Here is a 13,279-nt window from a genome sequence, read left to right as displayed (position 1 = left end):
ATAGAAAAAATTAGTCATTTTTTTTACAAGAATGTGCATATACGTGCACAGTTAAACAAATTCTATTGTGTAAAAGGATTTTAAAATAAAAGATAATTGTTCATAAACTTTCCCTACAAGCCTAAAATATTATAAAATAAAAAACTAAAAGAATGAAAATAAAATAATATGAAAAATGAAATCTTAAATTTAAAATTGAACACTAACATAAAATATATAAAAAAATAATAAATAAAACAAAAAGTTGTCACAAGATACTGCATTCGTATTGGTAGTAATAAGGATGCATGGTTAGGGTTTCTTGTAAAGCCAAAATCAGAGAATAGGTTTCTTATTAACCATAATAACGATACATTTCTTGATACTGGTGATAGCATTGCTTTAAGATAGACGAAAGAGTAGGTTTCATTCTCGTTCTTTTAAGAGAAGAGAGAAGGTTTGGTGAGATGAAGAAAAAGTAATTTCTAACCTACCTAGAGAGAGAAGAAGAATAGAAGAGACGGTGTTTGTCTTCAACTAACTTATCTATACTTTTATATTGTGTATTTCTTGATATTTGGTTAAGCATGAATGTTGCAAAAGGTTATCGAAAAATCAGAAGAGAAAATTCAATGATGTCGCAAATTGATACTTTAATTTTTTTTTTTGTAAATTTTTTAGATATTTAACACCAATCTTTGTTGGTTTTTCTATTAATTTAAACTTTTTATATTTAATTATATTTTAAATATTAACAATATTAAAATATAATTATTTTATCATTTAATTGTTTTTTAACTTTTATTCGTGAACATTAAATAAAATATTAAACATAGCAATAATATTTATGGATATTTTTGTTCTTTAAATAAAATAAAATTGTATTGAAGGTTATCATGTCGAATTTGATTTAATATCATAATTAATAATAAACTTTTACGATATTCGATGTATATTAATTATTCTTAACTAGTGTTCTAAAATAAAAGTCTCTCGCATCATGAATTTCTTCACATCATATATATATATATATATATATATATATATATATATATATATATATATATATATATATATATATATATATATAACAAATAAAATAAAACAAAAAAATGTCACGTGATCGGTTTCTAAAGCCTGTGGTACTACATTAGTATTGATAGTAATAACGCCGCATTGTTCAGATTTCTTGTAATAATTTGCAAGAAAAGATTTTTTCCTGCTATTTATTATAAGAATTTTAATTGGCAAGTAATTCCTTCATGGGTAATTATTTGGGTTAAATATGTTTTTGGTCCCTCAAGTTTGAGCGAAATTTAGGTTTAGTCCCTCATCAAAACTTTTGACCAATTTAGTCCTTCATCTTCCAAAATACATGAATTTAGTCCATTTAACCAAATTTTGTTAAGTTTATCTGACATTTCAAGCGCATTTCATGATAGTATTTAAATTATTTATACTGTTTGACACATTTTTGCTTCAATGTTAACTTAAATACTATCATGAAATGCGCTCGAAACGTCAGATAAACTTAACAAAATTTGGTTAAAAGGACTAAATTCACGCATTTTGAAAGATGAAGGACTAAATTGGTCAAAAGTTTTGATGAGGGACTAATTCCAAATTTCGCTGAAACTTCAGGGACCAAAAACATATTTAACCCTAATTATTTCCTACAAAATATAAAATTCGCAAGTATTTTCTACGAAATTTGTTACGAAAAGTTTTTTATACAAAATATTTTGTAAAAAAATTGGCAACAATTTCCTACAATTTTTTTTCATAACAAAATTTATAAGTATTTCTTACAAAAAAAATCAAAACAAAATTGGCAGGAAATATGAGTTTTTTTAGTAGTATAGGGACAAAGTCCTCTTGATCGTTGAAAGGGAATTTAGGTTGCATATTTTGACAACCAACGATGCATATTGCTTTAAGATAGAAGAGAGAGAGTAGGTTTCGTTTTTGGGATCGTATTTGTTCAGAATGACTATTGGCAACACGTATTAAAAATGTATTTTTTTCTGGACTAATTTAAAGAACCACCAATTCCATGAAATGCATCGTTATTACTATCAATACAAAGCCTATTTTCTGATTTTAGCTTTACAAGAAATCTGAACAATGCACCGTTATTACTATCAATACCAATGCAGCACCACAGGCTTTAGAAACCGATCACGTGACATTTTTTTATTTATTATAATTTTATTTTATTTGTTATATATTTGATGTGAAGAAATTTTTTCACTCAAATTTGTGTATTCAAATATTTTATTATATTGTATTATATCTTTATAAATTATATACTTTATTGACAAGTATCGGTAAACTATATAGTGACTAATTATTTTTTCACTAAAATTTGTCACTATTTAAAGATTTGATTGTATTGTACTATAACTTTCCACCAATCTATTTTAAGCTTCCATACCACATAAAATCTCATCTAAAAAAAAGTTTGAATTTATAAAACAATGAATAAGTTAGACTCCCAAAATTAAGTTAAATGATATCAAATATTTTAACATTTTTTTTAACATTGACCTGACCCTTTCAGAAGGGGATCTTCTTAAAACACATACCAAACTTTTCACTCATCATCACCTTATTAATATCTACTCTATTGTAATGAAAAAAACAAAGTGACAAATATATAAATTGTGTTCTTAATCTTTTTGTTACATTTTACTCTCTTACCCTTCTCTTATTCCACCACCATATATAAATTCTCTATTTCTTTATTTATCAACAAGAACAAATATATTAATAGGAGCAATAACATTGCTTTAACCTAAATACAAAAAAAAAGGAAAAAAAAATCATCAAGAACATATCTAAATTATACATCTTTCTCTACAAATCAACATTAAAACATAGATGAAGTTGTGGTTAGTGAGGTGAAATAAAAAATGTTTAAATTCTTGTATATTTTAAATGGAAAGAAATGAAAAATTTGTCATCACGTCTTTTTTTTTTTCATGTTTTAAATTTTCATTTTGCATATGTTAGAGTATATTATAGAGTGGAGTTAAATATGTTTTTTGTAACATCCTGTTTTCATAGTTTTTAAACTATTAAACAAAACATTTAAATTTTAATAATTTAGAAGTAGATGATGACGTACGCCAGTATAATATATAATACAGTCATCCTCAAAAAATAACCATACATACGCTGATCAACATATACAGCCCATACACTACAAAAGGGTTACAAAATACCTGATCAGCTAAGCAAAAGAAAGAAAAGGCTACATATACTACTGGTACGTCTAATGTAATCATCTCACGTCCCGGAGGGGTGTATCCTCACCTGCACGATTATCTGTTCACGCCATTCAATAGGGACGATCATTGCAAAAGTAGAAGACACACAGAACACACCATAGAAACTAGAAGGGTAAGCTAAGTTGAATGAAGAGCAAACCATGCAATTTATTTTATCCTAAGGCAGAAAATAGGATCTATTACACAATCTATCAAAAATCATCCAATTAATCTCAACTATAACACCACACATCATTCTAGACTTGATATCCGGATTATGTAAGTGGCATTGGAGCTCTTGGTGACTTGCACTTGAGATGGTTCCTAAACTCTGCAGAGTTTTAGGAACAAGGGGTATTCACCCAACCACTCTCAAGGTAAATCCCATCACCTCTATGATGGATCGGATTCATAGACCAGGACCTCCTGCTACTTCCCCCGACGTAATCCATTATACTCTACTTGAGTCTTAATGGTTACTAGGAGCGTCAGGATGTCACCAATCTGAGTCCTCATGCCCTTACATTTACTAAACCACATTCCTTAGGATTTCCCTTGAAACCCTATCTCCAACATGTTCGCATTCTCATCAAATTCACACTCAATCCCATCACACAGTCTAACATGCATAAAGATCACATACAAGATCAACTATCATCATCTTAAAGCAATCAATATAGCATCATGTAAGCAAAACAGTGAGAAAACTAAGTTCTGCAGGGAATCTCGCTTAGGCTAGAGAGTCTCGCCTAAGCTAGAGAGCTTATCTCGCTTAGGCGAGTTGATCTCGCCTAGACGAGACATCATACAGTGGCGAATTAAAAATCCTGGGCGAACTCTCGCTCAGGCTAAACTGGCTAGCCTAGACGAGATGTTATCTCGCTCAGGCGACTCCAGCTCGCCTAAGCGAGATTTCGCGCAGTGACAGGGGTGATCTTCTGGTATTTTCGCTCAGGCGAGAGCAACTCGCCTAGGCGAAACTACCAGGAAATCCTCCCTGTTCTTCACATGCAAGCTCGCTCAAGAACATCCCCCACTCAATTTCACACACCAGCAGTCTCAAACACCAATTAAACAAGCAATCATTCAATTAAAGCACTCACGAACACAATCCACATCAAAATGAGTTAAAAAGTTAGTTTCCCTTACCTATTCTTGAGTTAAAGTTTGGGTGAAGACAACCTAGGAGAGGGGAGTAGAATTCCTCAGCCCAACCTAGAAGAATTCATCATCCAATCACACAGAAAGGATGAGCACTGGGTTAGACTCTGAATGGAAGCAAAATTTCGAGTTGAATTTCGAAATCAGAATTGAGGCTGCAAGGAAAACTTACCTAGGAGATGAACGGAGGCAGCAGAAGGTTCAGGCGTGGCTTCCTCTCTAGGACCTAATCAAGAAGCAAGGTTGGTGAGATGGAGGCAAGGGTTAGAGAGAGAGAGACAGAGGGGAGAGTTGAGTTTGTAGAGAAGAAGAAAATGAGAGTGGGTTTGACTTTGTTTCTGGAAAAAGAGGAGTGTTGCATTCTCCCCAACAACAAAAATTTTCGACCCAAAAATTGAGACTTACCAGACAACAAGTGTGGATATGACTTTCTCACATCTCCTTCCAATTCCCAAGTGAAATCGCCTGTCCTCTTGTCCTAGATGACCTGGACTAGTCTAATGGATTTCCCTCTAAGCTGCCTCATCTGAACATCTCCTAAACCAACAGGTTGAACTTCCACTGTAAGATCTCCTCTAATCTGCAGATCTTCCATCTCGAGTATATGGGAAGGGTCGGGCACATACTTCCTGAGCTGGGAAACATGAAACATTGAATGGAGGTTGGCCAAAGGAGGAGGTAGGGCAATCTCATATGCCACTAGTCCAACTCTTCTCAGAATCTGGTATGGACCAACGAACCTAGGAGACAACTTCTTCTGATGGATTGCTCTTCCCACACCAGTAGTCGGGGTAATTCTCAAGAAAACATGGTCCCCTGGTTCAAACTCTAAAGGTCTTCTCCTCTGATCAGCATATGATTTCTATCTGCTTTGAGATGCTTTCATTCTTTCTCGTATGAGCTTGACCTTCTCAGTGGTCTGTCTCAGAAGCTCTGGTCCCACCACCACTGATTCCCTATCCTGATACCAGCATAAAGGCGTTCTACATCTCCTGCCATAGAGGGCCTCATAAGGTGCCATGTCAATACTGGTGTGAAAGCTATTGTTGTATGTAAACTCCACCAACGGCAGGACCTCGTCCCACGCACCCAGATGGTCCAACACGCACATCCGCAAGGGATCCTCAAGGGACTGGATGGTTCTCTCGGACTACCCATCGGTCTGAGGGTGATAAGCGGAGCTCATAGCCAACCTGCTACCCATAGCATCCTGCAGCGTCTGCCAAAAGCGGGAGGTGAATCGTGGGTCTCTATCAGAGACTATACTCGATAGCACACCATGTAACCTCACGATCTCACCGATATACAACTATGCTACCTTTGCCATAGACATCCTCAAGTTTACTGCTAGGAAGTGAGCACTCTTAGTGAGACGGTCTACTATTACCCATATAGCATCGTGGTTCCTCACGGTCCGAGGTAAATGGGTAACAAAGTCCATAGCAATGCTATCCCATTTCCACTCGGGTATCTCAAGCTACTGAAGCATCCCCCCTGGTCTCTGGTGCTCTATCTTAGCCTTCTGACAGGTTAAACATGACGATACATATCGAGCGACATCTTGCTTCATGCCCGACCACCAGAACGATTCCTTCAGATCATGATACATTTTAGTCATGCCTGGGTGCATGCTAAAACGGCTCTTATGCCCTTCCTCAAGAATCATACCTTTCAGCTCTAAATCTTCAAGTATGCAAACCGTGCCTCTGAATCTCAGTACCCCATCACCTCCCATCAAGAAATCCTTGGCCTTTTCAGTGCCAAGTAACTCTACTGTCCTCTGTAGCTTGGGGTCCGATGGCTGCTTCTCCTTTATCAGATTAAGGAAATCATTAGACATAGTGAGATGGTTACATCTAATGACTCCTTCATCCAAAACCACCTGCAACTGCATATCTCTAAACTGTTCCACCAAATCCAACTCCCTGACCATCATGTGAGATGCGTGAACCGCCTTTCTGCTTAAGGCGTCAGCCACCACGTTCGCCTTCCCCGGGTGGTACAACAACTCAAAATCAAAGTCTTTTAGGAACTCCATCCACCGCCTCTGCCTCATGTTTAACTCTTTCTGGTCAAACAAATATTTCAAACTCTTATGGTCATTGAAAACTTGAAATTGTGCACCGTAAAGATAGTGTCTCCAAATCCTTAGTGCAAACACCACTGCTGCCAACTCCAAGTCATGCGTAGGGTAGTTCTTTTCATGATTCTTCAACTGTTGTGAGGCGTATGCCACCACTCTCCATTCTTGCATCAGAACACATCCCAATCCTGATGAGAAGCACCAACACTGGAGCGCCAGTCAACTTTTGCTTTAGCTTTAGAAAGCTCTCTTCACACCGGTCGGTCCAAGCAAAAGGTTGATCCTTGCGGGTTAACTGGGTCAAGGGTCCTGCTATCTTGGAGAATCCTTCAATGAATCTCCTATAGTAACCTGCCAGCCCCACGAAGCTCCTTATTTCAGTCACTAACTTAGGGCGTTCCCAATTTAGCACAGCTTCTACTTTAGACGGATCTACTGCTATGCCTTGAGCCGCTATCATGTGCCCGAAGAACTGAACTGAAGTCATCTAGAACTCACATTTTGACCGTTTTGCATACAACTGCTTCTCCCTCAGTATGCTTAGAACTATCTTCAGATGCTCTGCATGTTCCTCTGGAGTCTGTGAGTAAATCAAGATGTCATCTATGAAAATCACCACGAACTTATCCAGGAATGGCCTGAAGATTCGGTTCATGTAGTCCATGAAAAAAGCGAGGGCGTTAGTCACACCAAACGGCATCACTACATACTCGTAGTGTCCGTACCTGGACCTGAAAGCGGTCTTCTGCACGTCATCAAACTTGACTCAAATCTGATGGTATCATGATCTCAGATCAATCTTGGAGAACACTGCAGCACCGTGCAACTGATCCATCAAGTCATCAATTCTTGGCAAAGGGTACTTGTTCTTGATGGTTAGCTTATTCAGCTGCCTGTAATCCACACAGAGTTTGGAACTACCATCCTTCTTTTTAACTAGTAACACCGGCGCTCCCCAAGGCGATACACTCGGCCTGATAAACTATTTCTCTAGAAGCTCTTCACTCTGTTTCTTCAACTCCACTAGCTCAGCAGGGGCCATTCTGTAGGGTGCTATGGACACTAGCCCTGCTCCTGGCACCAGGTCAATGGAGAACTCTATCTCCCTAGTAGGGGGTAGGCCAGGCACATCCTTAGGAAACACATCTGAGAAATCCCCCACTAAAGACGCCTCCAAGGGTCCCATCTCAGTCTCAACGGATAACTGAGTCAAAATCAAGAAGCATTGAGACCCTTCCTTCATTGCCTTGTCCACCTGCTGTTAGGACACCAACAGATCTTCATCTTCTAGGCTAGGAAACAACTCTTTCCTTTCGTTGCAGTCAAGGAGAATGTGATTGGCAGATAGCCAATCCATGCCCAAGATGACATCTAGCCCCACCAAGGATAAACAAATGAGGTTTACCCTATACTTGCACCCCTCAACCTCGATCTTACACCTAGCACACACGGTCGAGGTTCTGACTAACCCAGAAGCAGGTGTGGACACCACAAGGTCATACTGGAGCTCCTTCACCGGAAGACCCAACTCCACCACTCTAAATTCTGACACAAAAGAATGTGTCGGCCCCGAATCGAACAGAACATGCAAGCTCCTACCAGCTATCACACAAGACCCGATGATGAGGTTACCTGATCCAGCTGCCTCAGTACCAGTGACAGCGTACATCCGACCCTCCGCTTGTGGTCTCGCACCTCCCCTTGACGGTTGTGACTAAGGCTGTGGTGAAGGCCTCGGCACTATGCTCCTGTCAACTAGGCAATCCCTAATGAAGTGGCTCACCTGGCCGCATCTATGGCAAGTCCTCTTGTCAGAAAGCTAGGGGCAGGCACTCCTCAGATGGGGCCCCCTACAGTGGAAGCACTATGGCCTAGAAGGTTGGGACTGCTGGGGCTGATGTGGGAACCTCCTGGGCCCCTGGGGTTGAGGTCTATAGTATGGCTTCCTCTTGTCGTCGTGTCTGCTCGTGGACCCAGATGGCCCTCCAACCTTCAGTTGAGACTTCTGTTGAGCTTCAGCTTCAGCCTTAAGCTTCTCCATCACTCTTGCCTTCTCTACCAAGGCAGGGAATTCCTTGATAGAGAGCGAAGCCACCATGAGCTTGAGGTCACCCCTCAACCCATTCTCGAACTTTCTACACTGCCAGTCCTCTGCCATCTTCAGGGTGTGAAATCTACCCGAGTGTTTGAACTTTTCAGCGTACTCCGACACTGACATGTCTCCTTGCATCATCTGGAAGAACTCAACCTCATTCGCATACCTCACACTATCGGGGAAGAACTCAACATAGAACTTCTTCTTAAATAGTTCCCAAGTGATGGTCTCATGGCTGTCCTCCAACATTATCTTCATGCTGGACCACCAATGCACGACCTCTCCAGCAAGAAGGTACTTAGTGTATGCCAGCCTGTTCTCTGCAGGACGTCTCTTAGCATCATAGATTCGTTCCATGTCCCGCATCCACTGATCAGCTCCATCCGGGCTAACTTTTCCATCAAAGCGGAATGGATGGTGTTATAGAAAATCCTCCAAACTCCACTCTTGCACTCGTGGTAGTGAAGCTTGGGAAGAACCAGCGGCTAAACGGTTTTCCCCTATCTGATGTAGGGCTTCCAAGTGCCTTTGCTGAGTCGCTTCTGCTGCTAGTCTTGCAGACTCCATCTGTTGCAAGGCTAGATTCTGCTGATTCACTATGTTAGCATTCTGCTGCTGCATGGCTGCTATCATCGCCTCAATTGCTCCCACCAAATGAGGATTATCTGGGTTTGGAACAGGAGGTGGAGGAGGTCTAGCTGCCATAGCTCTGATCACACAAAGAGGAACCATCAGATTAGTTAACAGGTACAACAACTCATGCCAAACACACTACGAGGAACACACAACAGAAGTTAAGCAAGCTCACACCTACAGATCATAAAGGAATCACTGCTCTGATACCAAAATTGTAACATCCCGTTTTCATAGTTTTTAAACTATTAAACAAAACATTTAAATTTTAATAATTCAGAAGCAGATGATGACGTAGGCCAGTACAATATATAATACAGTCATCCTAAAAAAATAACCATACATACGTTGATCAACATATACAGCCCATACACTACAAAAGGGTTACAAAATACCCGATCAGCTAAGCAAAAGAAAGAAAAGGCTACATATACTACTGGTACGTCTAATGTAATCATCTCACGTCCCGGAGGGGTGTATCCTCACCTGCACAATTATCTGCGCACGCCATTCAATAGGGACGATCATTGCAAAAGTAGAAGACACACAGAACACACCATAGAAACTAGAAGGGTAAGCTAACTTGAATGAAGAGCAAACCATGCAATTTATTTTATGCTAAGGCAGAAAATAGGATCTATTACATAATCTATCAAAAATCATCCAATTAATCTCAACTATAACACCACACATCATTCTAGACTCGATATCTGGATTATGTAAGTGGCATTGGAGCTCTTGGTGACTTGCACTTGAGATGGTTCCTAAACTCTTGTGAGTTTTAGGCACAAGGGGTATTCAAAGGGTTTACCGGTATCAAGAATCACCAACACTGGAGCGCTAGTCAACTTTTGCTTTATCTTTAGAAAGCTCTCTTCACACCGGTCGGTCCAAGCAAAAGGTTGATCCTTGCGGGTTAACTGGGTCAAGGGTCCTGGTATCTTGGAGAATGAGAGGCTATGAGCGGAGGCAGCAGAAGGCTCAGGCGTGGCTTCCTCTCCAGGACCTAATCAAGAAGCAAGGTTGGTGAGATGGAGGCCAGGGTCAGGGAGAGGGAGACAGAGGGGAGAGTTGAGTTTGCATTGAAGAAGAAAAGGAGAGTGGGTTTGACTTTGTTTCTGGAAAAAGAGGAGTGTTGCATTTTTTATCTCTTAACTTCTAGTGAAAATTGAAATTGATCCCTTTTTGAAACTTTGACCCAATTTAGTACCTCAACCTTAGAAATGCATGAATTTAGTCATTTTAACCAAATTTTGTTAAGTTTATTTGACGTTTCAATGTTAACTATTTTACATTTGAGTTGTTTATACTATTTTACATATTTTCGCTTTAATGTTAACTAAGAAGCACATTTGAAACGTCAAATAAACTTAATAAAATTTGGTTAAAAGGATGAAATCCATGCATTTCTAATGATGAAAGACTAAATTGGTCCAAAGTTTCAAAGTTTGGTTAATTCTAATTTCTGGTATAAGTTAAAAGACCAAAAATATATTTAATTTTTAGAATTAGAATTCTTTTAGAATGTGAAAGTTATCAAAAGTGGAAATTTTAATTGATGGTGATGAAATTCTTTTTTTTTTTTTCAATTTGTGTGTTTGTTTCTTGATTTCATGTTGCATTTCGCATAATAAAATAAAAAATAGAAGGCACAGAGTAACCGCATCATTAGTATCATATCATCAATCAAAGTTCTCGCCTTCAACGCATACATACTTCAAAGTAAAGAGAAGATTCCAAGAGTAATTTAAATTTTTATGATTTATTAAATAAAGGGGTGACTCTCTTACCACATAACTTTGTTATTACATATATAATAAATAAATGTATTAAAATTTTTAAAATAGTGAAAATAAATAATGAGATAAAGGAACGTAATATAGAATATATACAAATATAATATGTAAAACAAAAAGTTTGTGCCACGACCAAATTGTTTTTCAAAATCTGAAACTATTCAGGTACTCATGGGCAGTAGTGGAACTTCATGCAATATGTTGGGGGTGTCAAAATTTTGATTAAATTATTCTTTGGTCCATATTTTTGTCTAAAAATATTATGTTGGTCATCTAGTGTTTTTTAGTTTCAATTTGGTCTCGATTTTATAAAAAATAATGCAATTTTATCTTTTTCGTTAAATTTCTTGAAGCGGAACAAGAATTTTTCATTAAAATTGATACTACGATTATGCCAATTACACCCACAAAGCAAATCATTCACAACTTCAGTTTTGATGAAAAATTCTTGATTTGATTCAATAAATTTAACGAAAAAGGACAAAACTACATAATTTTTTAAAATTCAGACCAAATTGAGATTAAAAAAAACTAAATGAGTAACTTAATATTTTTGAACGAAAATAGGAACAAAGAGAGTAATCCTAAAATTTTTATATAAACTAGTCAAAATATTGTATTTACTTTTTTTATTATAATAAAAAATAATAAAATTACAATTATTATTATTATAATTATAAAATTAGATATAAATACTTTTTATAATTTTAATATAATTAATTTTCATTTATAATGATTCAATTTTAAAAAATAAAAAATGATTAAATTAAACAAATAACAATTTAAAAAATAATATTAATAAAATAATTATTTTTATTTAAAAAATGTTTAAAAGATTAAATTGAAAAATAAATGTAAAAAAGAAAACTTTTTCTTATATATAAATATAAATGTGTAAATATTTATTAAAATATTAAATTTGAAAACATTTATTTAAAATCATATATTAAATTATATAAATGTAAAAAGAGAAAGAAATTGGGGTTCATGGACCGGTGGCAGAACTTGGACAAAAAATGTAGGGGAGCCAATCCACCCTAGCCTGAACTCTGACTCGGAGTCTGTGGTGAGGGTCGTGCTACTGCCCCTCTCCTGGAAGGACAATCTCTGCCGAAGTGGCCTACCCTGCCACAAAGGTTGCATCTACGGAAACCTGGTAGTTGTGGGCAGAAATTCTTCGCATGCGGTCCTCCGCAATGATAACACTGTATTCTGCCGGGCGGGGAAGAGAAACCTCCAGATCCCTGTGGCTGTGGATGTGGTCTAGCATAAGGCTTCCTCCTTTCTTCAACTCGTGGCCTGGACCCAGATGGTCCGCTAACTCTCTATTGTGGCTGCTGCTGAGCTTCCACCTCTACTTTCATTCGCTCCATGACCCTGGCCTTTTCCACCAAGGCCGCAAAGTCCTTGATGGACAGCGGAGCTACCATCAAGCGGATGTCTCCTCTGAGACCATTCTCAAACTTCCTGCAGCGCCACTCCTCATCGAGCGGCATGGTGTAGAAACGCCCCAGATGCTTGAACTGCTCGGCGTACTCGGCCACTGACTTGTTCCCCTGTGTCAGCTGGAGGAACTCTACCTCCTTAGCGTACCTCACGCTGTCAGGGAAATACTCAGACAAGAACCTCTTCTTGAAGGCTCTCCACGTGATGTCCTCATGTTTCTCCTCCATCACCAGCTTCATGCTGGCCCACCAATGCTCAGCCTCCCCAGTGAGCATGTAAACAGTGAAAGCAAGCCTGCTCTCATCCGGGCACCTCTTGGCATCAAAGATGCGTTCCATGTCCTTCATCCACTGGTCCGCCTGGTCGGGACTCTTCTTGCCATCAAACTTGGCAGGTTGGTGCTTCAAAAAGTCTTCCAAACTCCATTCAGGGGGTGGAGGTTGGGGATGAGGACCATACATCGGAGCACCAGCAGCATTCTCCCCTAACTAACGGAGAGCATCCACATGCTGCCTCTGAGCATCCTCTGCAGCCTGCCTAGCAGCTTCCATCTGCTGCATCATGAAGTGCTGCTGCTCAAGTGAGGCTTCCTGGCGCTGCATCGCCGCCTCGTGCTGTTGCATCATAGCATTGCTCTGTTGCGTCAAGGCTGCAGCCATAGCCTCGATCGCCCTAGCTAGGTCTTGCCCATCACCCTGAGAAGGTTGAGGAGGAGCTACACGAGGGGGTGTCATATCACTGGACACACAGAAAGCACCATCAGAAACTGGATTAGACTGGAACTCATCTAAACACGACAAGGAGGGCACAACAAAAA

General features: G+C 38.7%; 3 protein-coding genes across 3 annotated transcripts; all 3 read right to left on the bottom strand.

Moving 5' to 3' along the window:
- Positions 1–6,610: 6,610 nt before the first annotated feature.
- On the bottom strand, positions 6,611–7,192 carry LOC114171462 (uncharacterized mitochondrial protein AtMg00860-like). The gene is made up of 2 exons (XM_028056470.1): positions 6,991–7,192; positions 6,611–6,945 (listed from the first exon to the last, which is right to left on the bottom strand). The coding sequence occupies exons 1-2, from the start codon at positions 7,190–7,192 to the stop codon at positions 6,611–6,613; spliced, it is 537 nt and encodes a 178-aa protein (XP_027912271.1).
- Positions 7,193–7,474: 282 nt separating this feature from the next.
- LOC114171461 lies at positions 7,475–8,161 on the bottom strand. Its single transcript, XM_028056469.1, has 2 exons — positions 7,898–8,161; positions 7,475–7,747 (listed from the first exon to the last, which is right to left on the bottom strand). The coding sequence occupies exons 1-2, from the start codon at positions 8,159–8,161 to the stop codon at positions 7,475–7,477; spliced, it is 537 nt and encodes a 178-aa protein (XP_027912270.1).
- A 4,180-nt stretch (positions 8,162–12,341) lies between these two features.
- On the bottom strand, positions 12,342–12,800 carry LOC114171459. Its single transcript, XM_028056468.1, has one exon. It carries the CDS (start codon positions 12,798–12,800, stop codon positions 12,342–12,344), a length of 459 nt encoding a protein of 152 aa, XP_027912269.1.
- Positions 12,801–13,279: the final 479 nt, after the last annotated feature.

Source organism: Vigna unguiculata, unplaced genomic scaffold (genome assembly GCF_004118075.2).
Source record: "Vigna unguiculata cultivar IT97K-499-35 unplaced genomic scaffold, ASM411807v1 contig_267, whole genome shotgun sequence".
NCBI lineage: Eukaryota > Viridiplantae > Streptophyta > Magnoliopsida > Fabales > Fabaceae > Vigna > Vigna unguiculata.
The sequence above is the reverse complement of the archived record's forward strand: the minus strand, read 5'-3'. Positions and strand labels throughout refer to the sequence as shown.

Excerpts from the sequence above, each read along its gene's own strand:
- LOC114171459 (XM_028056468.1), bottom strand. The coding sequence starts at position 12,800 with ATGGAACGCATCTTTGATGCCAAGAGGTGCCCGGATGAGAGCAGGCTT.
- LOC114171461 (XM_028056469.1), bottom strand. The coding sequence starts at position 8,161 with ATGTACGCTGTCACTGGTACTGAGGCAGCTGGATCAGGTAACCTCATC. Across the intron at positions 7,748-7,897 it reads TTGAGGGGTGCAAGTATAGG|GTGGACAAGGCAATGAAGGA; the intron begins GTAAACCTCATT and ends TCCTAACAGCAG.
- LOC114171462 (XM_028056470.1), bottom strand. The coding sequence starts at position 7,192 with ATGCCGTTTGGTGTGACTAACGCCCTCGCTTTTTTCATGGACTACATG. Across the intron at positions 6,946-6,990 it reads GTATGCAAAACGGTCAAAAT|CGGCTCAAGGCATAGCAGTA; the intron begins GTGAGTTCTAGA and ends GGCACATGATAG.